This window comes from Mauremys reevesii, linkage group 2, assembly GCF_016161935.1.
Source record: "Mauremys reevesii isolate NIE-2019 linkage group 2, ASM1616193v1, whole genome shotgun sequence".
Classification (NCBI taxonomy): Eukaryota; Metazoa; Chordata; order Testudines; family Geoemydidae; genus Mauremys; species Mauremys reevesii.
Window position 1 is genome coordinate 46,866,535 of NC_052624.1, and position 24,960 is coordinate 46,891,494.

At 39.0% G+C, this 24,960-nt stretch overlaps 1 protein-coding gene across 2 annotated transcripts in view; it reads left to right on the forward strand.

Annotated features, from left to right (window-relative positions):
- LOC120397045 (probable acyl-CoA dehydrogenase 6) overlaps positions 1–20,900 on the forward strand; it is a 148,283-nt gene extending 127,383 nt beyond the window's left edge. The window contains exons 5-9 of one of the 2 annotated variants that reach the window (XM_039522468.1): positions 1,289–1,456; positions 5,357–5,530; positions 15,780–15,941; positions 16,081–16,231; positions 20,661–20,900. In XM_039522468.1, coding sequence (XP_039378402.1) covers positions 1,289–1,456; positions 5,357–5,530; positions 15,780–15,941; positions 16,081–16,231; positions 20,661–20,754 — 749 coding nt within the window. In that variant the 3' untranslated portion in view covers positions 20,755–20,900. The remainder of the gene's footprint in view (positions 1–1,288; positions 1,457–5,356; positions 5,531–15,779; positions 15,942–16,080; positions 16,232–20,660) is intronic. The other variant, XM_039522469.1, reaches the window with a different exon arrangement.
- The last annotated feature ends 4,060 nt before the right edge of the window (positions 20,901–24,960 follow it).

A 24,960-nucleotide genomic window follows, 5' to 3' on the forward strand; every position in this document is an offset into this window, starting at 1 on the left:
ATGTAGTTTGTCATGTTGCGCATACAAGTTTTCTGTAGTCAGTGTCTGTAGTCATATACCTTTTCTTGTTTCAATACCTAACGACTGTGTTACAAATTAAGGATGTATTTACATATGAAAGTTAATCTGGAAAAAGGTAGGGTGTGAATTTAAAGTGGAGTAATATTCTTGATTAACTCCAGAGGTGGACGCTCTTATTCCAGAACAAAATGGATTGAGAATAAGGCACTATTATTCTAGAATAAGAGCACCAACACATGAAGTTAATCAGGAATAGTTAATTAGGAATAGCTATTCTGGAATAACTCTCCATGTAGACAAGCCATGACATTGTTCAGTGCATAAAGCAGCCTGTCTCTTGAACAATGAAATGGAATGTGCTTTGCAGAAAAACAATTTGATACATCACATCACATTGCACTATAGTACTTGTATTAGGTGAATTAAAAATACTATTTCTTTTGTTTTTTACAGTGCAAATATTTGCAATAAAAATAAATATAAAGTGAGCACTGTATATTTAGTATTCTGTGTTGTAATTGAAATCAATATATTTGAAAATGTAGAAAACATCCAAAAATACTTAAATAAATGGTATTCTATTATTGTTTAACAGTGCGATTAATTGTGTAATTACTCAAGATTAATTGTTCTAATCACATGATTAATCATGATTACTTTTTTTAATCGCTTGACAGCTCTAATAATTAGAAATCAATTGGAATATAAATATTGTACTTACATTTTAGTGTATATATAGAGAGGAGTATAAACAAGTCATTGTATGAAATTTTAGTTTGTACTGACTTCACTAGTGCTTTCTCTGTAGCCTGTTGTAAAACTAGGCAAATATCTAGATGAGTTGATGTACCCCCTGGAAGATCTCTGTGTACCCCCAGGGGCACATGTACCCCTGTTTGCGAACCACAGGACTAGATGATCTGGTTCCCCACATTTCTTATTGGTTTCATTTCATTCATCTTTTTCCTTTAGATTACCTAAAATGAAGTAGAGCAGAGTAGTAATTCAAACGTAAAGGTTGTGTGCACATTCCTATTGTGTTACTTGGTATTTTTTAATCTGAAATATAACTTAAATGAAGGCACATGAACAATTATGGTATCTTTAGCATTTGCTTCCATGACTCTCAACAGTTGTTGAGCAATGAGTGAATGCTAGCTGTTTGACTGCTGATGTGACTGAGAGACTAACTCTACCAAACACACCTCAATCACCTGATTTCTCCCATGTGAAAAGAACCTCTGATTTCACATTTGTTTTTAAATAGGTATCAAAACAACAGCAGTAAGAAAAGGTGATGACTATATCATAAATGGTGGCAAGATGTGGATTACTTCGGGATGTCAAGCTGACTGGATGTGCCTGCTGGCAAATTCCAGTGAAGGACCCCCCCACCAAAATAAATCTCTTATATGTCTACCAATGAACCTACCTGGTAAAAGCACTGATTTGTTTTTCTTACAGTTTTCTTTTTATTGTGTTTTACAGCATATGATATAAAATCTTTTGGAGAGAACGTAACCTGTCCTCAAATCAATGTTACTTTGTCAAATAAAGTAACCAAGCAAATATTCCCTAGGAAGGAGTATTGCGAAAAGGGATCTGGGAACCATATATCTGAGGGGTAGCCGTGTTAGTCTGGATCTGTAAAAGCAACAAAGAATCCTGTGGCACCTTATAGACTAACAGACGTTTTGCAGCATGAGCTTTCGTGGGTGAATACCCACTTCTTCGGATGCAAGTCTTGCATCCGAAGAAGTGGGTATTCACCCATGAAAGCTCATGCTGCAAAACGTCTGTTAGTCTATAAGGTGCCACAGGATTCTTTGTTGCTGGAAACCATAGTGGATCACAAGCTAAATATGAGTGAACAGTGTAAAACTATTGCAAAAAAAAAAAAAAAAGAAACAAACAAACATCATTCTGGGATGTATTAACAGGAGTATTGTGAGCAAGACACGAGAAGTAATTCTTCCGCTCTACTCTGTGCTGATTAGGCCTCAGCTGGAGTATTGTGTCCAGTTCTAGGTGCCATATTTCAGGAAAGATCTGGACGAATTGGAGAAAGTCCAGTGAAGAGCAAAAAAATGATTAAAGGTCTAGAAAATGTGACCTATGAGGGAAGATTGAAAAATTGGCTTTGTTTTGTCTGGAAAAGAGAAGACTTAGAGCTGTTGTGGGCAACCTGCGGCCTGTGGGCCGAATGCGGCCCGTCAGGGTAATATGCTGGCGGGCTGCCAGACCATTTGTTTACATTTTGTTTACATTCACAGCTCCCAGCAGCCACGGTTCGTGTTCCCGGCCAATGGGAGCTGCGGATGGCCATACAAATGTAAACAAACGGTCTGGTGCCCACCAGTGTAACAGTATTACCCTGATGGGCTGCAAGTTGCCCACCACTGGCTTAGAGGGAATATGATAACAGTTTTCAAGTACATAAAAGGTTGTTACAAGGAAGAGGGAGAAACATTGTTCTCCTTAGCCTCTGAGACTAGGACAAGAAGCAATAGGCTAACACTGCAGCAAGGGAGGTTTAGGTTGGAGAGTAGAAAAAACTTCTAACGGTCAGAGTGGTTAAACACTAGAATAAATTGCCTACGAAGGTTGTGGAATCTCCATCACTGGAGATTTTTAAGAGCAGGTTAGACAAACACCTGTCAGGGATGGTCTAGATAATACTTAGTCCCGCCATGAGTGCAGGGGACTGGAATAGATGACCTCTCAAGGTCCCTTCCAGTCTTATGATTCTATGTCACTCTGAAATATTAAATGATATGTACAGAATGAATGAATGAACAGAAAGGGACAAAAGGAGGAAATTAAATATTTTACAGACTTCAGCCTCTGATGCCAAAGCTACTGTAACATAAAGGGTTCTTCTGGCCAGAAATATTGTTTTTAAAAGTCTATCAATAGGCTTTTGTTGGAGTAGTTTATAAGCTACTGTGGAAACAGATAAGTTAAGTAATTGCCAAGGACAAAATTAATACCTTGCAAAACATCATTAAAAATATATTGAAGCAAAACTCTGAACAATAATATCATAATATAAAGTGTTTTAATCTTGGAGAGGGTTCACAAATGCTGTCCTGGATTCTGGTCCTCTCCCACTCCCACCCCACCCCACCTCATCCCCCCAAAATGGTTTTCAGCTACATCCACTCCGCACAATATATTGTTCATTATTTTATATTTATAGAATACTTGGAGCTTTGGGGGATAGAAACTGTAAACTTCTATGTTCGCCTTTCATCTTTCAAAAACACTATTAAACTCTTTCTTTAGGGAATGAGAATTACAGCACAGAATTTATACTTATATACTACTAATTAGAAAGTTATCAGTATATTAATAGATGCACAAGTTATAAATGCTTTTTCTCCATAAGAACATTTAAAACATATGTATATGTCTTGGGGCTAAGTATTTAGTTTTATTAAGTAAATTATTTAAAGTAAGAAGTATTTTTGAATCATAACTGAAGAAACATAGTGACTGAAAGTGTTTATGTTGTAATTTTAAATATACGCCCAAATATTATATTGTGCAATTTTAATAAAAAATACTTTTGTGGCCTTGTTAGTTATACACACAGTAATACATAATAATACAAGATATTACATATATATACAATAACATAATACAAGATGGTAATATATGTGTTTGTTATATAAAGAATGCATATGAGAAATGCTATTATTTGAATCATAGTGTGTAATCATGTAAATAAAGATTGTGCATTAATACATAAGGGGGGAACATTAAGGTAATGCGTTCAATTTTAATTTTATCATTTCAAAAGCTGTGGTTGCTTAACCATGCAATTTTACTATTGTATTAATATAGTGTTTGTCATTTAATGCTACACAAGCCACTGCTAACTCTGTGGTTGGAATAGCAGAACATTTATTTCAACCTAATCTGACATCACATCTGCTATGGAGACGGATTATTAGGTAACGCTAAATAAAATTATGGATTTGGGCCCATCTCCTGGAGTAAAGCTCATCCACTCTCTATATGCCAAAAAAAGGAGGAGTTTTCATATTGTTTAGTTTTGGATCTCCTTGTTGGAGTGAGTGAATGATACAGCCTGGCAAGATACCATAGTTGTAGAGAAGATGCCATTTGAAATTAGATTGTGCAAATCTTATATATGTTGGGTGAAATTCACCACCTAAGGCATATGCGCCTCTGAAGTGGTGCATTGGTCCATCTGTGCAAGAATAAATTTCACACCTCGATGAGGTATGGGACTTCAGTGAGATTGCTTTTATGGTGGCTCAATAGTGAGAAAAAGGGTTTCAATGTGGACCAAACCACATTTTCCCTGACATCTAATGCTTAAACTCTTTTCATAAAAGAGCAATTAATAAAGAGTCAAGAGTGATGCTCTCAGGAGGGTTAAGTAATGAGCCGTATGCATTTACATGCCACTCAAGACTACCAGAGGCAGAAATGCTCTTTTTTCTCATGTGAAAAGAAAAAAAAATACCTCTATGCCTTTGACACTGTTTGGGGATTAATTTCAAGTGATTTAAATCTAACTGTCCAGCTGTAAAATGGTCACTGCTAGCTGGCAGAAGAAGATGAGAGAATAGCTGGTGTTAGTTGCTGAAAGCCTCCATTGTATTCACTATGTATGTAATGTGACTTTTTAATGTCACTGGAGAGAGAGAGAGACAGTTTTGACCAGACAAGTACCCTCTTTCCAGAAAAATGCTATCATTGCAACATAGTACATGGAGAGAGGGAAAGGAGAGTCTTGGACCTAATTTCACTAATGCTGAAAATGAGTTGATATGACAACCTGTACATTATGTGAGACTAATTTGCAGATATTTATGAATTGGGAACTGATCATATAATTGAAAGATAACTCTGAGGTTACAAAATACACAGATAAAATGTTTATATTCTTAAATATCTATTACTGCCTTTACTGCAGTGCTGTCACTCAAAAAGTTACACTAATTTCTGCATTTTATACAGTATAAAATAACATAAAAGCTAACCTGATACTGCTAGATTTCTAGAGGTCCATTAAAATAAAGGCCATTTCTACTAGCAAATCATTAGTTTTTTAGGATTATGAGAATTCTGATTTCCCATTTAAAAATAGTGACATTCTAACAGATAGGGTAGAAATGCTGTGGTTAAGTTTAAGACACTTTCATGTTTTCTTAAACTTAGGATTTTATGGTAGCCTAAGCATAGAAATTTTCAAATTTGCAAACATTAGTACAGAACTCTTTCTTGTGTTAAATTAATATATATAATTATATATCCTAGACTCCTAATCCCTGTATCCTTCCTAATCCATCTTTATTTTTAGGTGTTCACATTGCTAAAAAGATAGACAAGATGGGTATGAGGTCATCAGATACAGCACAGATCTTTTTTGAAGATGTCAGAGTTCCCAGCAAATACCTCATTGGGGAGGAAGGAATGGGCTTTACGTACCAGATGTTGCAATTCCAAGAAGAGCGTTTATGGGTAGTAGCCACAAGTAAGTCATCAGCGGTACTCCTGGCAGGAGATAAGACTCACTCTTACAAATGACTAACAAAATATACTTTCCTGGTGGTGGATTACAGCTAACTCTTGTAATTTATTTTTGTAAAATTGGTCATAGTCTAGACATAGAGAACTTTTTCTTTGTATAGCTGGAATAAAAATGAAATGGAAAGAACGTAACCTTTGGATACTACTAGTGAGGCACTGCAGGGTTTTTGTTGTTTGCTTTTTGGTTATTTGGTTTGAGTTTGGTTTGGAGTTATTTTTATTTTATTGTTTGTTTGTTTGTTTTTCCTGGAGCCTTCTGGCGACAGCATGAGGAAAAATGAAAATGCAGCAGCATTGTGTGTGGACTACCAATGGAATACAAAGATTATGGAAAATAGCAAACATGAATTTAAACATAAGGCTGCCTTCTGAAACTGCCTGTAATGGAGAAGCTATAATTTTCTGTTTTTTCTTCAGAGAATTCAGTGGCTGTGTAAAGATTCATAGAGTCATAGATTCTAGGACTGGAAGGGACCTTGAGAGGTCATCGAGTCCAGTCCCCTGCCCTCATGGCAGGACCAAATACTGTCTAGACCATCCCGGATAGACATTTATCTAACCTACTCTTAAATATCTCCAGAGATGGAGATTCCACAACCTCCCTAGGCAATATATTCCAGCGTTTAACCACCCCGACAGTTAGGAACTTTTTCCTAATGTCCAACCTAAACCTCTCTTGCTGCAGTTTAAGCCCATTGCTTCTTGTTCTATCCTTAGAGGCTAAGGTGCTCTTCTTTAACAGCTCTCCATCTCAAATCCTCTATTTCACCTTGATACAAGTACAGCATAAGCAGAGGCAGGACAAATTTCCCCGTGCTGCTCTGCCTCTGTGTCTCAACCCTGAACTGGCAGGCCTCTTCTGTGAGAGTGTGACCCGTTTAGAGCTTGCTCCTGCTCCCATTGGAGTCCATGGGAATTTTGCAGAACTTAAGCAGAAGCAAATGGAGGGTTTTTTTGTTTGTCTGACTGTTGTTTTTATGGTGCCTCCTTTAAGTTCTGTGGAGGTGGTCTTGTGATGCAGACACTTATTGACTGAGAACTGATTGTGATACCCAGCATTTATTAGTACTTTATTAGTGCATAAAGTACCACACAAGTGCTGAGTATTATTAATAATTAACTTAACTTGGACTACCAAATAGTAATCAAATGGTATCAAATTTCAGTCATTACTAATGCAGGACAGAGTCAAACCTGTGTCCCTTCACCAGCCTCCTGAACCATTCACTCTTCTCCAATATTTACTTAGTTTATAGTATTATTGGCCCACTCTAATAAGATGATCTTTACTAAAATTTCAAAGTTATGTAAAGGTAGTTTAGACAGGACTGGTAGCTCTGTCTATTATTAAGATTGCCCAGTATATCCCATTATATGACACTGTTTTCAGTTGTTTATAACTTTGTCCAACTTTAACTGTTCAGGCTGAAATTTTACATGTTGGGCATCTGTATTCAGGCTCAATTCTTCTGAAAAATGTTGTCCAAAATGGTTCTGCCATTTCTGAGAATGAGGTTAGGAAAAAATAGGCTGTTTGGCTCATCTTAAAAAAAAATCTGGTGACCTTTTCTTTGAACAGCTCTAGCATCCTCAGGCTTTGGAGCAGGGACTTGAAATTTGGTAGTGGGTGAAGGATATGCCTTTTTGCCAGCCCCATGGAAGTCTGCCTAAATTTGGCCAAGTAATAAGTCTCTGAAAAATCACAGTTTGCATATGCTCGGTAGCGACTTGCTAGAGCTTAACACCTAATATCTCTAAAGATTCCACCCTCTCTGAGCATGCCCCAGCCTCTCCTAGTTCTTAGTGCTGACCTGACTGCGCATGCACCATCCTATCAGAGAGCAACTGAGTATGCCTCCTCCAGCCCAGGGCTAGAGGGAAAAAACTGGATTGTTCCTGTTCAGCCTTCTGCTGGCCTTCTGCACAGAGGTGAATTTCACCCAAAGAGTGCAAGAATCTTGACTGTGTCTATCCCCTGGGCTGGGAGTAACTCCTTTCTCCATATCCTCAGTCTTGCACATCCACAAAGTCAGTCACAAGCTGTCCCTTAACCACTGGAATCAACTGCAGAATTCTGTCCATAACACAGACAAAGGCTTGCTGCTAAAGCTTAAAAGACAAAGTATCCACCACCACCACCCCCTGCCACCGCCCCCCAAAAGGCAAAAGAGTCTGGCTGTGACAAGAGTCTTCCTGCAGATATTTGTGTCATCCTGCTCTTCTACAAGTCCCATCAAAGCCATACAGAAGCTTTTTTTCTTAATTAATTAGTATGTCATTACACAGCAGTTACCATCTATCCCTTGGGGATTGTATGCAAGGAAAAGGCAGCTTTGTCCCCATCAAAATCTTGTCAATTAATTTTTAAATTTTAATTTGCAGATCTCTCTCTCTTATGACTTGTTCTCATAATTACCACAGTAACTGAAGAGCTGGCTTTCCCCTCTCTCCACAGGGATGAATGAACATTCCAACAGCTGTCCCACTGGGAATGCCACTCAAATTTTAACCACTTTCCTGCCACATCAAAGCAGAAGGGAAGGGATACTTTGAATTACATTGCAGAGCCATAGAGTTTAAGGTCAGAAGGGACCATAAGATTGTCCAGTCTGACTTTCTATGTATCACACGCCATTGAATTTCATCCAGTTATTCCAGTAATGAGCACAATAAGTTGTGGTTTTGGCTAAAGCATATCTTCCGGAAAGGCAGCCAGTCTTATTTGAAGACATGGGAAATCCACCACTTCCCTTGGTAATTTGTTCCAGTGGTTAATCACCCTCATTGTTAAAAATGTGTGCCTTATTTCTGATTAGATTGTCTGGCTTCAGGTTCTGGGCATTGGCATTGGTTCTTGTTATGCCTTACTTAACTATACTGAAAAGCCCTTTGGTACCAGGTGTTTTCTCCTTATGAAGGTACTTATACACTGTAATCAAATCATTTCTCAGTTTGGTCTTTGATAAACTGAACAGATACAGTAACTCATCACTTAATGTTGTAGTTATGTTCCTGAAAAATGCAACTTTAAGCGAAATGATGTTAAGTGAATCCAATTTCTCCATAAGAATTAATGTAAATAGTGGGGAACTTTTTTTCATCAGACAAAAGACTATATTATATATATATATATAAACACACAGTATATGTTTTAAACAAACAATTTAATACTGTCAAGTATCAGAGGGGTAGCCGTGTTTAGATCTGTAAAAGCAGCAAAGAGTCCTGTGGCACCTTATAGACTAACAGACATATAGGAGCATGAGCTTTCATGGGTGAATACCCACTTCATCGGATGCAATTTAATACTGGTACACAGAGATGATGATTGCGAAGCTTGGTTGAAGTGGTGAAGTCAGAGGGTGGGATATTTCCCAGGAAATGCCTTACTGCTAAATGGTGAACCAGCAATCGGCTGAGCCTTCAAGGGTTAACCCATTGAAAGGCAGCACGAATGGAGGGAGGGGAGACAGCATGGCAGACAGAGACACACACCGTGTGTGAGAGAGAGAGAGCGAGAGAGAGAGATGCACATTGCCCCTTTAAGTACACTGACCCCATTCTAAGTACACTGCCTTTTCAAGTAGATCAGGAAGTTGAGACAGCAGCTGCTGCCCAAGCTCCTTCCATCCTGAGCCCTGTCGTGTTCCCCCCGCCCCACTCTATGGAGATGGGATAAGTGGGGTGTAGGAGCAGGGGAGAGGGGAACACCCTGACATTAGTCCCCCTCATATCACCCCCGCCCCCCGCACAGCAAGCAGGAGGCTCCAGGGAGCAGCTCCAAGGCAGAGGGCAGGAGCAGCACATGGCAGTCGGGGGGCAGCAGGCTTGCTGGGCAGCTGTCGCACAGGGAACTTAGGGGAATGGGGAGCTGATGGGGGGCTGCCAGTCCACCTTGGTCCCAGGCCCCCACGAGCTAGCTCCAATGGGCTGCTCTTCCTGCAAGCAGTGGACAAAGCAGGCGGCTGCCAAACGATGTTATAAGGGAGCATTGCGCAACTTTAAATGAGCATGTTCTCTAATTGATCAGCAATGTAACAACGAAACAACGTTAACCAGGATGACTTTAAGTGAGGAGTTACTGTAGACCTCAAGTCTCTCGCGGTAAAGCTGTTCTCCAACCCTAAAGTTATTTTTGTGGCTCTTTTCTGCACCCTCTCCAGTTTGTCAACATCCTTTTTAAAATGTTGACCCAAGGAATGTATGCACTATTCCAGTATCAGTCTCACCAATGCCATATACAGAGGTAGAATCATAGAATCATAGAATATCAGGGTTGGAAGGGACCTCAGGAGGTCATCTAGTCCAACCCCCTGCTCAAAGCAGGACCAATTCCCAACTAAATCATCCCAGTCAGGGCTTTGTCAAGCCTGACCTTAAAAACCTCTAAAGAAGGAGATTCCACCACCTCCCTAGGTAACCCATTCCAGTGCTTCACCACTCTCTGAGTGAAAAAGTTTTTCCTAATATCCAACCTAAACCTCCCCCACTGCAACTTGAGACCATTACTCCTTGTTCTGTCATCAGGTACCACTGAGAACAGTCTAGATCCATCCTCTTTGGAACCCCCTTTCAGGTAGTTGAAAGCAGCTATCAGGAAGGTAAAATCACTTCCCTACTACTTGTTACTCCCACTTGTACATCCATGTATCGCATTAGCCCCTTTTGCCACAGCATTGCATGGGGAGCTCATGTTGAGTTTCTTGTCCACTATGACCCCTAAATACTTTTCAGAGTCACAGCTTTTCAGGATATAGTCTCCCATTCTGTAGGTATGGTGTGCAAATTTTCTCTATAAAACTCAATAGAAAGTTCCTCCAAGTTTAGAATGTAATATGGACATTGAAATAAAAGACAAACAAAAGAAAGTGGCTGAGAAATCAAAATAAGAAGGAAGGAGCATTAAATTACACTTTTTGTGTGGAAATAACAGTGAAATAGGGAAAAGAGACCTGCTATAAGAAAGGTGACAGATGTTCACAGAAACTTCCTGGTGGGCATGATAAAGCCAAGCAGCTTTTTGTAAAGGGATTAATGTTGTTGAAAAACATCTGTGACAGAATTTCTCTGAAAATAAAGTCAACCAAATTAGCACAGCCTCTGAAACAATTTTTCATTTTGGGGGTATTTTTTTAAGTATGTGATTCTGTAGCTCAGCCTAAAAAAGTAATGTGATGCCTGTAATGTGCTGATAAAGACTTTTTGTTGTACTTAGAGAAACATTAGTTGACAGAGTAATGTGTATTTTCTTTTCATTTTTTAAAAGGACACCATGGTTAAAAACTATATTAAAAATATCTTCATACCTCTGTCTCCAATCCTGCCACTGGATCTGCATGGGAGTGAGGATCCAACCATGGGAAACCAAATATAGGGCTGGGCCTAAGTTACATGTAAAATGGTATTTTTAAAATCTTTTATTTTCTAAATAGGGGCAGATTTTCAGGACCAGCCTCCATCTTTACAGGAGTAAACATTTCTAGATAATCTAATCACTTGTTGGGACCCACAAACGAGAAGTTTGAAGTCTATTTTGTAAAGTGTCCCTTTGCAGTTCAGTGCAGATGCAATTATTTCTGGACACAAAATTGCTCCTATAAATTATAGACCAGATCAAAGTATATCTGATAGCCTAATCCATAGTTTGTATGCCTAAGGAGGTAGCACATCTTCAAAGAATTTTGTTTTAATCTGTTTCCATTGGAATTTATATTACAAAAAGAATAATTTTCTGGAAATGTTTTTATTGGCCTTATGTTTTATACAAATCTTATTTTACCAAAACAAAATTTGGTCCCAAATTATTAAACATTCCTTTCTCTGCCAAGTGTGTCACAAAGACAAGGTGAGTGAGGTAATATTGTTTATTGGACTAACATCTGTTGGTGAAAGAGACAAGCTTTTGAGTCACACGGAGCTCTTCTTCAGGTCTGGGAAATGTACTCAGAGTGTCACAGCTAAATACAAGGTGGAACAGATTGTTTAGCATAAGTAGTTAACACACATTTCAAGGGACAATTCAAGGTGAAGTGGCCTGTTAACACCCCATTAGTCATCCAGTGTCTCTATTCAGTCGATGTTTTTTAGGCCTGGTCTACACTGGGGTGGGGTGGAGGGTTGATGTAAGATACGCAACTTCAGCTACGAGAATAGTGTAGCTGAAGTTGACATATCTTAGTTTGACTTACCTGCCATCTTCATGGCGCGGGATCAATGGCCGCAGTTCCCCGTCGACTCTGCTTCCGCCTCTCACCCTGTTGGTGATCCGGAGTCGACGGGGAGCGCGTTCGGGGATCGATTTATTGTGTCTAAATGAGACGCGATAAATCAATCCCCGATAGATAGATCACTACCCGCCGATCCGGCGGGTAATGTGGACGTACCCTTAGTGTCTACCAAAGTTATGAATTGAAGTTCCTAGGCTTGTCTTTTGAAAGTGTTGTGCAGATTTCCTTTGAGAATGAGGACTGGGAGGTCAGATTGATTGTGTTGTGAAAAGTGTTCACCCCTACGTGATAGAGTGTTTTTGTCTTTTATCATTTTTCAGTGAGAGTTCATTTGAGAGCATAGTGGTTGTCTCATTTCACCCACACAGTTGCTATTGGGGCATTTAGTGCACTGGATGAGGTACACCACATGTTGTAATAGGCAAGTGTAGGACCCATGGATCTTGAAAGGTGTGTTGTGAGAATGTTGATCATCAGAGCAGTGGAGATATGCCTGCAGGCTTTGCATTTCTTTTTCTGGCAGGGGCTGCTGCTGCTTTGAGTTGGTAAATCCTAGTCTGTGGAGAGCTTGCTTCTGATGATGAGCTCGGAGAGGTTGGGGGTTGTTTGAAGGCCAAAAGAGAGGGTTCAGGAAAGGTTCCTTTCAGAATGTGGTGTCCGTTGTGTATGTGTTGTAATTGTTTGATGATACTCTGCATAGGTTCCAGTGTGGGGTGTGGTAAGTGACGACTAGGTGTGTGCAGTTGGAGGGGGTTTTATTTCTGTATGGAAGCAGCTTTCTTGGGGTACTTGGGTGGCCTGTTCCATGATGTGATCTACTTCTCTGGTGGAGTGTCCTTGTTTGGAGAAGGCAGTTTTAAGTGTGTTAAGGTGTATATCCCAGTTTTTCTCCTCTGAGTCTATTCTGTGGTATCTGAGTGCCTGGCTGTAGATAAATTTCTTGGTGTGTTTGGGTGGTTACTAGGTCTGTGAGGGCAGGTGTGTTTATGTGTGGATTTCTTGTATATAGTTGTTTCTAGGGTTCCATTATTGAAGCTGATTGTAGTGTTCAGGGAGTTGATGCTAGTGTGGGAGGGTTCTAGAGAGAATTTGATGGATGGGTGGTGGTTATTGAAGTTGTGGTGGAAATCTATGATGGAGTGTAAGTCATTGGTACAGAAAATGAAAATATCATCAACATATCTCAGGGGTATCATTGGTTTTGTGTTGCATTTGTCCAGAAATTCTTCCTCAAGGTGTCCCATTAAGATGTTGGCATATTGTGGAGCCATCCTACTACCCATCACTGTTCCCATGGTTCGGACAAAGTGTTTATTGTTGAATGTAAAATTGTTATGGGTGAGGATGAAATGGATGAGTTTGATGGTGTGTTTGGGGTGGATATCTAAGGGTTGTCCATTATCTTGTAAATATTTGAGGCAGGCAGAAATGCTATAATTGTGAGGGATGTTAATGTATGGGGTGGTGATATCTATAATGACAAAGATGGTGTTCTGAGGAGGTTATTAATGTTGTGGAGTTTCTGGAGGAAGTCAGTTGTGTGGTGGAGAAAGCTGCCCCTTTGTGTGGTGAATAGTTGGAGGATGGGTTCTATGAGTCCTGATATTCCTTCAGTTAGAGTGCAGTGGCCAGATATGATGGGTCTGCCTGGGTTCCCTTGTTTGTGTATTTTGGGAAGTATATAGAAGGTCCTTGGGGTGGATTTGTGGGGAATGAGGTTGTAGAGTTTCTCTTTGAGTTGTTTGAGAAAGGATTTCATGATATCCTTAAATTCCTGGGTAAATTGTGGTGTGGGGTTGTCTTTGAGTTCTTTATAGTTGGTGTATAGCAGTGGTTCTCAACCTATTTACTAGATGTGGCCCACAATGTGTTATGTGGTCTGCATGCAATACTACCTGCATGGCCCTGAGGATGTCACATGGGCCACAGCTGTGTGCTGATTGGGCCACAAGTTGAGAACCACTTGTGTATAGTATAGTAAGTATATCACAGACATTAATGAAAGTAGCTGTGTTTCTTGCTTTCTTGAAGAAAATAATGAAGCACACCTCTGTTCATAATGTGACACTCCCATTCAATTTAAAAATCTGTCATGTTGCCCTCAGGACAACATGGACCCCTACAGAGTCCCACAGATGCTAGCAGATCACACTGTAAGATTGGGGACCTGGACAGTAAAGTGCAAATCTCTTTTATTTATTAATTTCTATATTGAACCTGGAGGTGATAGGAAAGTTTAATGTGTGCTAAGAGCGTAGAATGGTATCTTCCTAAATTCTTAATTTGTGCATGGTAGCTCAGGTCTGAGAGTCATGCAGCCAGGGCCAAGTTAGAGAACAACGATAAATCTTTAGGCATGAGGTGCCCTGCATTCTGATGAGGTAGATTCTTCAGCTTGTGAGTAGATGGGGATGTCCCCTTTGTATCCCTGAGAAATGACCTTTCACATTGATTATCAGTAGAATGAAGAGAGCTTAGTTCATTTCTTCTAGTTTAAGGAGTTGTAGAAAGACTAGGCATGGGAAATTATGTACAGGGAAGCAGATTGTTCCACATGTATCTACTGTTGTTACCCAGAGTTTTCAGAAGCCACAGCAGTGGTAACTTAGCTATTTCATTCCAGGTGGTGTCAAGAATAAATCAATGGGAACACAGCAATTCCATCTGATAAAAGATTAATGCAAGTAAGGGTGCTCTGTTTAAAACTGCAGTTTATTAGATTTAAGCACACACAGACATCAGCAATAAATTTAGAACATCCCAAATATTTACCTAAAATCTGGAACAGTATTGAATAATTAACAGCAGGTTCACAGTGGCCAGTTACTCACCCACTGAGGAGAAAAGGTGTCAGGAAAAATGTCTCTCAAGATGGCTTCAGAGGATTGCTCCATGTACACTGTATTAGCTAATCTTTTATAACTAACTTCTACAAAATACATAGGTCATAGTGACCCCTTCTAAATAATCACTTTTCCTAACTTTCAATAAACTACTTATCAACAAACATTCCTAACAATCTTAATCATAATAAACTTCTATATCAGAGGTGCCCAGATTCAAGGTTTTCCGTCCACTTATTTTCTTTCAGTCTCAATTGTTGACTTTTTCTTCCCCTCCTCCCATTCTCATTAGCAGAAATTGCCAGCTAGTTTTGACCTTGCCTCTAAAAGCCTGCTTTCAAATTAACCCTATACTATGTGGTGTTCTATTTTATTAATTCATGGTGGCTGAATGCACATAATAGGATTACAATTAGCGTGATCACATTCTGGAGTACACCCCTACCCCTCAAATCCAGGGTAACACTCTAGGATTCTTACACCATCCTTTGAGGCTACTGGACTCTATGGACTAATGGTCTTATTGAGTATAGTAATTCTTATGTTCCTATAGACAGTTCAGAATTCTTGGTTCCGTTAGGTTGTCCCATCATGTATAGAAGGTTATATGGGTGTGATGAGTGACCAGTGATGAGACAGAAGCAAGGAGTAGCCTTGAAAGTGATGCAGAAGGGGATGTGGAGTCCCTGAAGGGACTCATAAAGACTGGTGATGAGGCAGGGAAGATGAATTTGGCAGCTGTGCCATGTGGATGGTCTAGAAGGAATGAGAGAAGAAGGTTACAGTAATTGAGGTAGGAGGTTATTGAAGCATTGACAAGGGTATTGGTAGTGGGGATAGAAAAGAAGATGTTGTTAATATTCCAGTTTATACATACATATATTCTAAAGTCTTTCTTCAGGACATATGGGAATGACCAACATTTCTAGGGAATTGAAACTATAAATAGTAAATTAGCCCCATAGAATAATTTATTTTTAAACAACTGGTTTATTCATTGTACCTATTTTACACAACCTGGGAGGAGAAAAAAGTCTTCCTTTTTAACAAACCTCACACACACCACATATCTGAAAAACCCTTGAGTAAAAACAGCTGCTGTTCTGTGCTTTGATTCCTCTAGACCTGGCACCAATGGAAAATGTGATACAAGAAACTATTGACTATACTCGCCAACGGAAAATATACAACCAGCCAGTACTGCATAACCAGACAGTGCACTTTCGCCTGGCAGAATTCGCAACTGAGGTGGAACTTGTTCGCTCTCTGCTCTACCAGGCTGTTGGTAAGCTTCCACATTTGGCTTCAGGAATATACTCTTAATATCAAAAAATTGTCATGACTGGAAAAATATGGGAAGGATGTTGGGAGTGAGGTTATCCTGCAGTCAGTAACTTACTGTAGAATGTGTGCTTTTATTTTAGCGCTCTATATAAGAGGCAATGATGTGACCAAATTTGCTTCCATGGCTAAACTAAAGGCAGGTCGTCTAGCCCGTGAGCTGACTGATAATTGCCTCCAGTTCTGGGGAGGAATGGGATTCACCAATGAGGTGCTAGTGAGCAGACTCTACAGGTGAGTCACTGTTTGAAAATGTGAAAGGTTTTGACTCTGCTTTAAATAACTTTGACCAAATATATTCAGTATTAAAAACCCTACATGGGATGTTTGCTCTTTCCAATTTTGCTTCAGTGTAAATAATCTGGAACAGACCCCCAGTTGATGTAAATAATGAAGTTCCATTGGAGTTACACAAGCCACAGATCTGATCCTCCTGCCTGATCCTGCAGTGGGGATCCACAGGGAGCGAGTTTCATTGGCTCCAATGTGACTTTGCCCAGGTGTAACAGTCAAGGAACATGGAAGAAGATCCCTTTTGTAGGATCACAGCTTTAAACAGTAATTGTGTGGTTCAATCTACCCACAAGGCTCAGCAGAAGCTCAAGTAAAGGGAGTGGTGGTGACTCCATATCCTTCTACAATTCACATTAGCCCTATATGTCTCTAAGGCAGTAGCTCCAGAGAGAAAGACCTCTTAATGACAGGTCCTTTCCCCATTAGCAAGGGGGTGCCTATCATAGGTGCTCCTGACACAAATTACAGAACCAAGATAAAAATGAAAGAGCAACAGAACTTGACCCCCCATAAAAATGGATGAAGGAGTCTACCTTTCGGCTCTTGTTTTTGAAACTCAACACTCCACACAGCTCCAACAACCCTTCCCCTGGTTGACCTCCCAGTAGTCTTCTCTGGCAGCCTGTGTGGGGCTAGATCAAAGATCCTTTCCAAGACATGTGATGGAATGAAGTTCTGCCCCCTGCTCCCTCAATACAGCCCCTTGGATGGGATTTCAGACATGCAAAGGCCTTGCACTGGCCCTACACACCATGAGTAAATTTTACCTGTAGAGACTCATTGGGCTTTTAAAAGGGAGATGCCTAACTATACACCCTGAGCACAGTGAGATTCATGCAAAGATGATAAAAACAGAGGGAAGAGAAATACTGACTATAGAAATGAGCCAATAATCCTTTAAGTGGGATGCTGGCTCCAGTACCCTGTACTCTTTTGGAGGACGGTTATAGCCTATATGCCAAATGAAGTTAATGCTGCATGCATTGTTACATAAACAAAATATGGATCTTAAATTCTCCTGCTTATAGTAGTTTTCAGCTTGCATATTAATCCTCGTAATAAGATGCCTAACAAAGTGTTTAGTGGAATCAGGGTTAGGTCTGTCAAGACATTAGTACATACACCATCTCTGTGTAAAGTGGCAATAGGAAAATTGAAAAAATGGAAGTTATAAAAAGTTTACTTCTTTATAATGTGTTACTTTGTTTTTAGAAATAAAGCTCTTGAAGTACTTTTACTAAAAATTACATCAGAGCATGGGATATAAACTGTCAACAGTCTCATTGCTAACAACCTCTTCTGTTAAACCAATGCAACAGAAGAAGGAAAATGTTGTTTTAAAACATCTGATATAAAACCGCTGTCCCTTTGTTCGAAATGCTGTAGAACTACTGCTCAGAGAGGCAAGCCTGATGTGGGCTGGCTGAAAAAGAGAGCTCGGCTGTGTTGACCACAAGGTAGTGATGTGGCAATTTCCCGAGCTGGGAGCAGTGTAAGTGTTTCATTCCCCAGAGCATCTTTCTGCAAGCTTCCTGCCCTTTTCAGAACATGCTGCTATTGGCAGTGGTGCTGTAATACATTTGTATTACATAAGCCACAGGAGTAGGATTTATGTGGAGGATGGAAATAAATCTCATGCATTTGGATGGGTTTGATTTGTCCTCTGAACTTGTGGTTTTGGCACTATTGCTACTTCTGGGAGCACTCATCTGACTCTGAGACATGGCTGTTCTGGGCCCATTCCAGGATAGCTACTAAGCAGACTAGCACATTTCCTATTGGGATCTATCCTGTGCCTGCCATCTAATATTAAAGAAATAAATCCTTGCCACCTTAAAAGAAAAAGCATTATAAATAGACCTAAATGATGACGGTCACATTCCAGAATTTTGTTATGAACTAATACAATTCCATAGTTGGATAATCATAGTCACCAGAGAGGTGAAGTAAGAATATCACCTGAAGGAACAAACACAGGCTTACTCTGTGATCCATTGTAATCTCTACTAATAAACAAAGCAGCAAGTCTCCTAATACTAGTTCTTCATTTTACTCAGACATTGCTCTAATCAGTTCACATCACTGTGACGTTTGTACAGCAGCAAGCGGCTGTTACTGTAAGTGCTCGGCATTTTCAATCAGTCATACCATGAGAATTAGTTTGCAAAGTAATCCTTAGTAAGCAGTGTTAGTGCCTGACACAAAGGTCAGTCTGCTATTACTTCAGCAAGCATCATGCACTATGATAACTGTTTAATAAATTCAGCTTTTAAATTGCTTAATAGTGTTGGTAGGGAATTTTAACCAGACATTGTACAAACCTGTCTGCCAAGTTGTTTTATTAACTATCACTTTAAGTTCAATAATTCTTAAATCATTTGTTCTACAAAAGTATTTCCAACGTATAGGGTTGTTAGAAGAAGGAATTAATGAAATCTAGTTACGATTCCCCCTCACCAGACACATCCTGCTGGTTTTATATAATGCATTTCCCAGATGTTTCACTTCTTATATCTCAGTGTTTATTAAATAAATTAGATATAGTAAGGATTTTTCTTTTTTGGGCAGAGAAGAGGAGGAGAAAACCAGTTTCTCTCACTGATTCCAGATATATGATTTTTTCATGGAAACATCCCCATTTTATATAGGCAGACATCTTCCATATATTACACATTTGGATATTCAACAAATTTAGATTTCATTTTAATATAACATGACTTTTTTAGCTTGTCGGTGACTAAGTAATTTACTTTATTAGAAACTATTTAAATTTGTAAAGGATTATGATCAACTTGAAATCTAGTCATCACAAAAATTTTTTACAGTAGTTTCAAATACTACAAGCTACTTCGAACTTCTGCCAGCTGTTACGGTGTTGCATTCCTGCTTTTTAAATTTCGCACTCCTGCTTTTTAAATGTTTTTCTTCCCAAGTTGCTGTGTGTAAAACCCAAGCAAGCAACAGGGGAAAGTGATTATTGGCTATACATATGAAACAGGTTAAATGACTGTAAATGGTGCTGCCAAATGTACAAAGTGGGGTAAAACAAAAGGATTTTTTTTCTCAAATACCTTTTAGTTATTGCTAGGCAAAGTTTTATTATTAACAGATAAAAATTATAAGTGTGATTTTTAAGTTGTTACTTTGAATAACCAAGCATTTGCTATCACATTATCTTTGTTTTTTTAGAAAATGTTTAAAAAGTCAGTGTAACTTTTTATGCTGTTGTATATGTTCATAAGATTTATGGTCTGTTTGAACATCTGATCTAGAATGACTCAGTAATTTCTTCGTTTCTTGATATGTGTCCGATTACCACAATGTCACTATTGAATTGAGGAGTGGTAGTTTAGCAGAACAATTTTTTTCCCCAGGAAAAATCAAATTTACAAAGAAAATAGGAAAGAGAGGAGCATGGTGGTTTATGGCCTGAGTAGCTATGAGAATTTAGGCATCACGGGTGGGGACAGCTCAGTGGTGTAACAGCCAGCTTTTCAATTAATATTGCTGAAACCACTCACGCAAAAGTAAGTAGGGTTAGAGCAGCCCTTCCAGGAAGATAAACTGAGTAAAAGTAAGGCCTTAAAAATAGTCTTATCAGATCCAGGTAGATGTTGGATACTGTGATTGATTTTAAGTTTACTCCCAAGTCATTGTGCAAAAATGGACTGCCCTCAGTGTTCTGCAGAACCCTCGCTGCTGTTTGATTACGACCCTTCACTACACAGATCACTGAAGTTCAATGTTACAGACTACACTGAATTTCTGAAAAGTTAAAGGATGCAAGATGCCTTTTCTCCCTAGAACCCTTTTAGGGAACCTGCTCTCTCTACCCTCCACCCCCAGCAGACACATTTCCAGAGAACAGATGGGCCCCAGTTCATTTTGTAAAGTGCAGCCTTCATCCTGGTGAGCATGGAGGTTTCAAGTGCTAGCCTAACAAACTTGGACAATCTAGTGTTGACAGTGGAACACCAAGCTGCTTTTTAAAGGTTGCTCTGGCAGATTTTTAAAGCTGTAGGAAGGTAACAAAGGGGTAAATCCTTCATAAGCTTTACTTGGAAGGGGAAACAAAGTTACTGAAATTCAGCGCTAGCATTATACATGAAGATAAAGTTTGGAAATGCAGTTAGGCTATGTCTGAAGCAACGTTGTGTTTTTCTTTTCGAATAACCCGCAAAGCTTTCTTCACTCTGATTGATGTGTATGTACAATATTAGCTAGAGTATGTTTCTGTGTAATAAAACCAGAGGAAAAGTAACTTTGTAGTAACTAAACGTGGGGGGAGGGGCAGGAAACATTTCAGTTCAGCATGAGTTTTCAGCTGATGTATCATACAAATGTTTTCACCCATTATTTGTCTCTGCAGAGACTCAAGATTACTGTCAATAGGAGCTGGTGCAGATGAAGTCATGCTTTCCATTATATGCAAATATATGGAAACTCTTCCACAAAAGAAGTAACACCCAGCAACAGTTACATTTCTTCATTTAAAATTCATGAGAGATACACAGTATATTGATTACATACTGAAATAAGCAATATATCTCAGGTGATTAAGTGAAATTTTCTAGCATTTATGTCAATGATCTACTAGTGCCTTTGTATACAAAATTTCTTGTACCATAACTTTTAAATTAAATATTGAAATTAAAAAGGAAGTAATCTGAAAACATGTATCCTCTTGCAACATTTTTTCTCTTATTGCAGACCAGTTGCTGCTTTTGAGTGGTCTAGTGCATATTAAGTAAATGGAGTGAGTGTCTACTTATATAAGCAAGCTACACCTACAGTTAAAAAACCTAAGCCATGATCAAATTGAGTGCTGCCTTGCCATGTCCAATGCAAGACAGAATTCTACCAGTAGTTTACTTAAGCAAATTTTAATGTAAAACTGCACTGAACAACTGCCCTTCTCTCCAAATCTTCCCCTTTCATGTTGAGGTGCTTGATGTCATTCAGAACTGTCGTTTCCATGTTATTTGCGGTCTTCTTCTCTTTCTTCTTGCATTTTCTGGCTTCCATTCAAGGGCGGTATTTGGTAAGCATTCTTTTTCCATTCTCAGCACATGTCCCAGCCACTGATTTCTTCTCTTGTAGGTTATTTGTGAGAGGGTAACTTGTCCAGTAATTTTTCTGCTTTCTTCATTTGTCTTCCTATCTCTATATGTTGTTCCCAATATTCATATGCATCCAGCTTTTGCGTATCTTTCTTGGTAAGTTGCCATGTTTCACTGCTATATGTTGTGATGGTGATAACAGTTGCTTTGTACACATTCAATTGTGTCTTGAGGGAGATTTTTTGAGTTGCTGGATGGTTTTGAGTCTTCCAAATGCAGCGTCTGCCTTCCCGATTCTTCTTGTTATTTCGTCTTAACTGGTACCATCTTGGCTGATAGTACTTCCAAGATACGCAAAATTGTCCACCTTCTCCAGTTTCTCTTCTTCAATTTTGATTTCTGTCTCTACAGTCCCTATTAACATGACTTTAAATTTCTTTGCATTGTATCTCAAACCTGTCTTCTCCATTACTTGGTTTGTGCATTTTTTTGTAGTCTGCTGGCAATAAATGTAAAGTTTAGTTTTACATTATACTTGCACTGAATCAAAATTAGTCTTTACATTTATTTCAATCTTATCTGTACCTTCAAAATTGACTTTGGTCATTCCTCCCATCACTTTTAGATGAGAACAAAGCCTTTTAAATGGAAACAAAAAATCACAGCTGTCAGAACCATCTTACTGCAAAAAATGCTTTTGATGGGATTACTCCTCATTAACATGGAGAATTTTCATAGTTTAGTGATAAATCATAAAGTATGTTTTAAGGAATCTCCACAGCACTGTGGGCTTAATTCTTTAAAGAAGATATTTCCTATAAGTATCATGACAGCTAATATAAAGGTACATTGCAACTCAAAATACTTGTATTACTTGTACAGTAAAATATCATTTGCATTAAGTGCAAGAGCCATTACTAAAATTACTAATTTTAAAAAATCTCACCACCACAGCAATTAAATTTAGAAACAAAAGCAAAGATAATTACAATATACTTTGTAGAACTTTGTGAACAATGGACATTTTGGTTTGCTGGCAGTTCTGAAAATGAAAACAAAAAAATAAAAATCATTTTGATTTGAATTAAACATTTTTGTTTGATCCAGAAAAAAATGTTAGTTAACATTTGGTTTTTAATAAAATTAAAATAAAATTTCAAATAGTTGTTTCAAACTGAAATATTTAGTTTAAAAAATGTCAAAACAAAACTCAGGTTTTGTTTTTTTTTGCCAAAACAATTTGCTGAAATCAATGAAAATTCACAAAGTGTTGTGGTCATCCCAAATCTGCACTTTTCACCAATAGTTTGGGTTGAAAAATGTTGCTCAGCTCTAATACTTGTGCATTGGACAAAACACTAACGAGTGTACTAAAGTTTTCGTATAGCATCCACCTCTGTAGTGAGTAAATGCAGAGTATTTCATGACCGTAAGACCATATCATAGCACTCAAATATTTGCTGATATAGGGAGACACTAACATATTTGGTACGAATTATAAAGTATTCTAAGTAACTATATTTTGTTGTATCTAAAGCTATCCAGAGGCCAATGCTTATTTCTGAGTGGTGTTAATTTCAATGGAATAAATGGGCCCAGAAAGTCACAGGTGTTAGTGATCTTGTCATTGTACAACAGTTAAAGATGGTTTAGGCCAAGGAGTTGAGCAGAGACCTCAGCCAGCATGTCAACAACCACCATTAAAAAGCTATCCTTTTATTAAAGATATGGAAAAGGAAACGATAGAGATTTGAAATGTGAAGTATTAAGTGAGGTTTTCATTTTAACACTATCCCGTTCTATTTAGCTGCAGAGTTTTATAAAGAATGCACCTGGCTTGACAATCGTTTAGCTGGTATTAAAGATGGTAACAAGTTGTTCTTTTTTATGGAAAAGAAAAGATTACTGGAGACGGGGGTGGAGCTGTAAAAGTCTGATCCCACTTCAAGACGAAACACACACAAAAGAGGAGAAAAACAATGACGGAAAATATAGTTTGTTACTAGTGCTTGCTGCTGGAGAAAGACAAGTACAGCATAGTCTTATCAAGCCACTCGGACAACTTTTAGCAACATCAGGCTCTTAGGGCATTCTTCTTGATTGTCTCTGGCTTTACTGCAGTGCTGTAAAAGATGCAGTTGTTTGGCTGGCTAAGCCCAACTCTTATTAAACAAAAGGTGGAAAGAGAAGGAAAAAGGACAAACCAGAGAAGGAGTCAGAGCAGAAGCCCAAGATTACAGTTCAGCTGCTGGTCAGGATTTAGTCAGATCTGGTGGAAGTGACAATATCCTCTGGGTTTTCCTCTGGGCTGGGCTGGTCAGGACATCTTTCATGCTCAAGATGATGAAGACTTAGTGCTATCACAATGAATCTTGCGGCCCAAGAAGCTATGGCAGCCAGGATGGTAAAGCTCACTCCTTTCAGTCCACCCGTCTTCCACGAGGAATTCCCCCCCAAAGTCTTTAAGGAACCCAAAAGGGGGTAATAGGAAGATTAGCCCATCTTTCTTTATTTTGTCCACCAGCTGGGCCTAGTTTTTTACACCAATTTTGATCCATTAATTTTATTCCATTTGCTTTTTCTTACCAGTCACCACCTTAGCAATCCTTGGGTGGGACAAGAATACCCTTTTGTTTAGACTAATTCAATCTAACTTCTGCTGACTTTCCAAAGTAATTTTATGTTAACAGGCTGAGTTGGACTTTTGTTATCTTGAACAACTTGAGAGTCCAGGCCTCTGCACAACAGGGGCTGTAATACATACTCTCCCCCAAATAGTCTCCTTACATCTAGTATCCTCTATATAGTGAAATATTCCTCAAGAAAGGATAATTCCATTTCTACAGAAGTTCTGTCTCAACCTTTTCCAAATGAATGGCTGGGATTCTGAGTTAGATCTTCACACTGCACATTTACTTCTGTTAAAAGGCCAACACTTCATCTATTGTTCATCTTTATAATTTAAAATGCACTGGTAAAACCTACTGAAATACATAATTTGTAACCTACAGCCTTTTACATGAGCTGCACTATCTTAACTGTATCCCAGCCCAATAGTTTCAGGCTATGAGAGATAGCAAAATAACTTAAAGCCATTAAAGCTGAGGCACTCTAGTGTGATTAAAATAAATTTACCCTTATCACACCTCATTTCTCAGGGATGCATCATTTAAAGTACCCCATACTGATGCAATAGAAATATAGTACCAGAAATCTCTGGCTGGAGAGAGGAAAACCATGAAGTTCTCATGCATTCCAAGGACTCAGGCCATCCCTGTACTACTTATACATTATACAAAACTTTTTTATCTGATGCAGGATATTGAGAACTTTGGCAACCATAGCCGATTAAAGGAGTTTGTTTTTTCCCCTCTGTGACAGATTCTCCCCAGGGTGCCGCCTGGAACTGGGATACCAATGAACTCTCTGACCCACCAGCCAGGGCTCCCTCTCACACTGTGCTGCTGTGACAAGCTGCAGCCACGCTCCCAGTCTTACACTTCCCCCAGCATACACACAGGTAGGGACACACCCAGCTGCATTAGATGCAGGCTCTCTGACTAGCCACTGCATGAACCAACAGTAAAAAGGCTAAAGCCAAGGTAATGC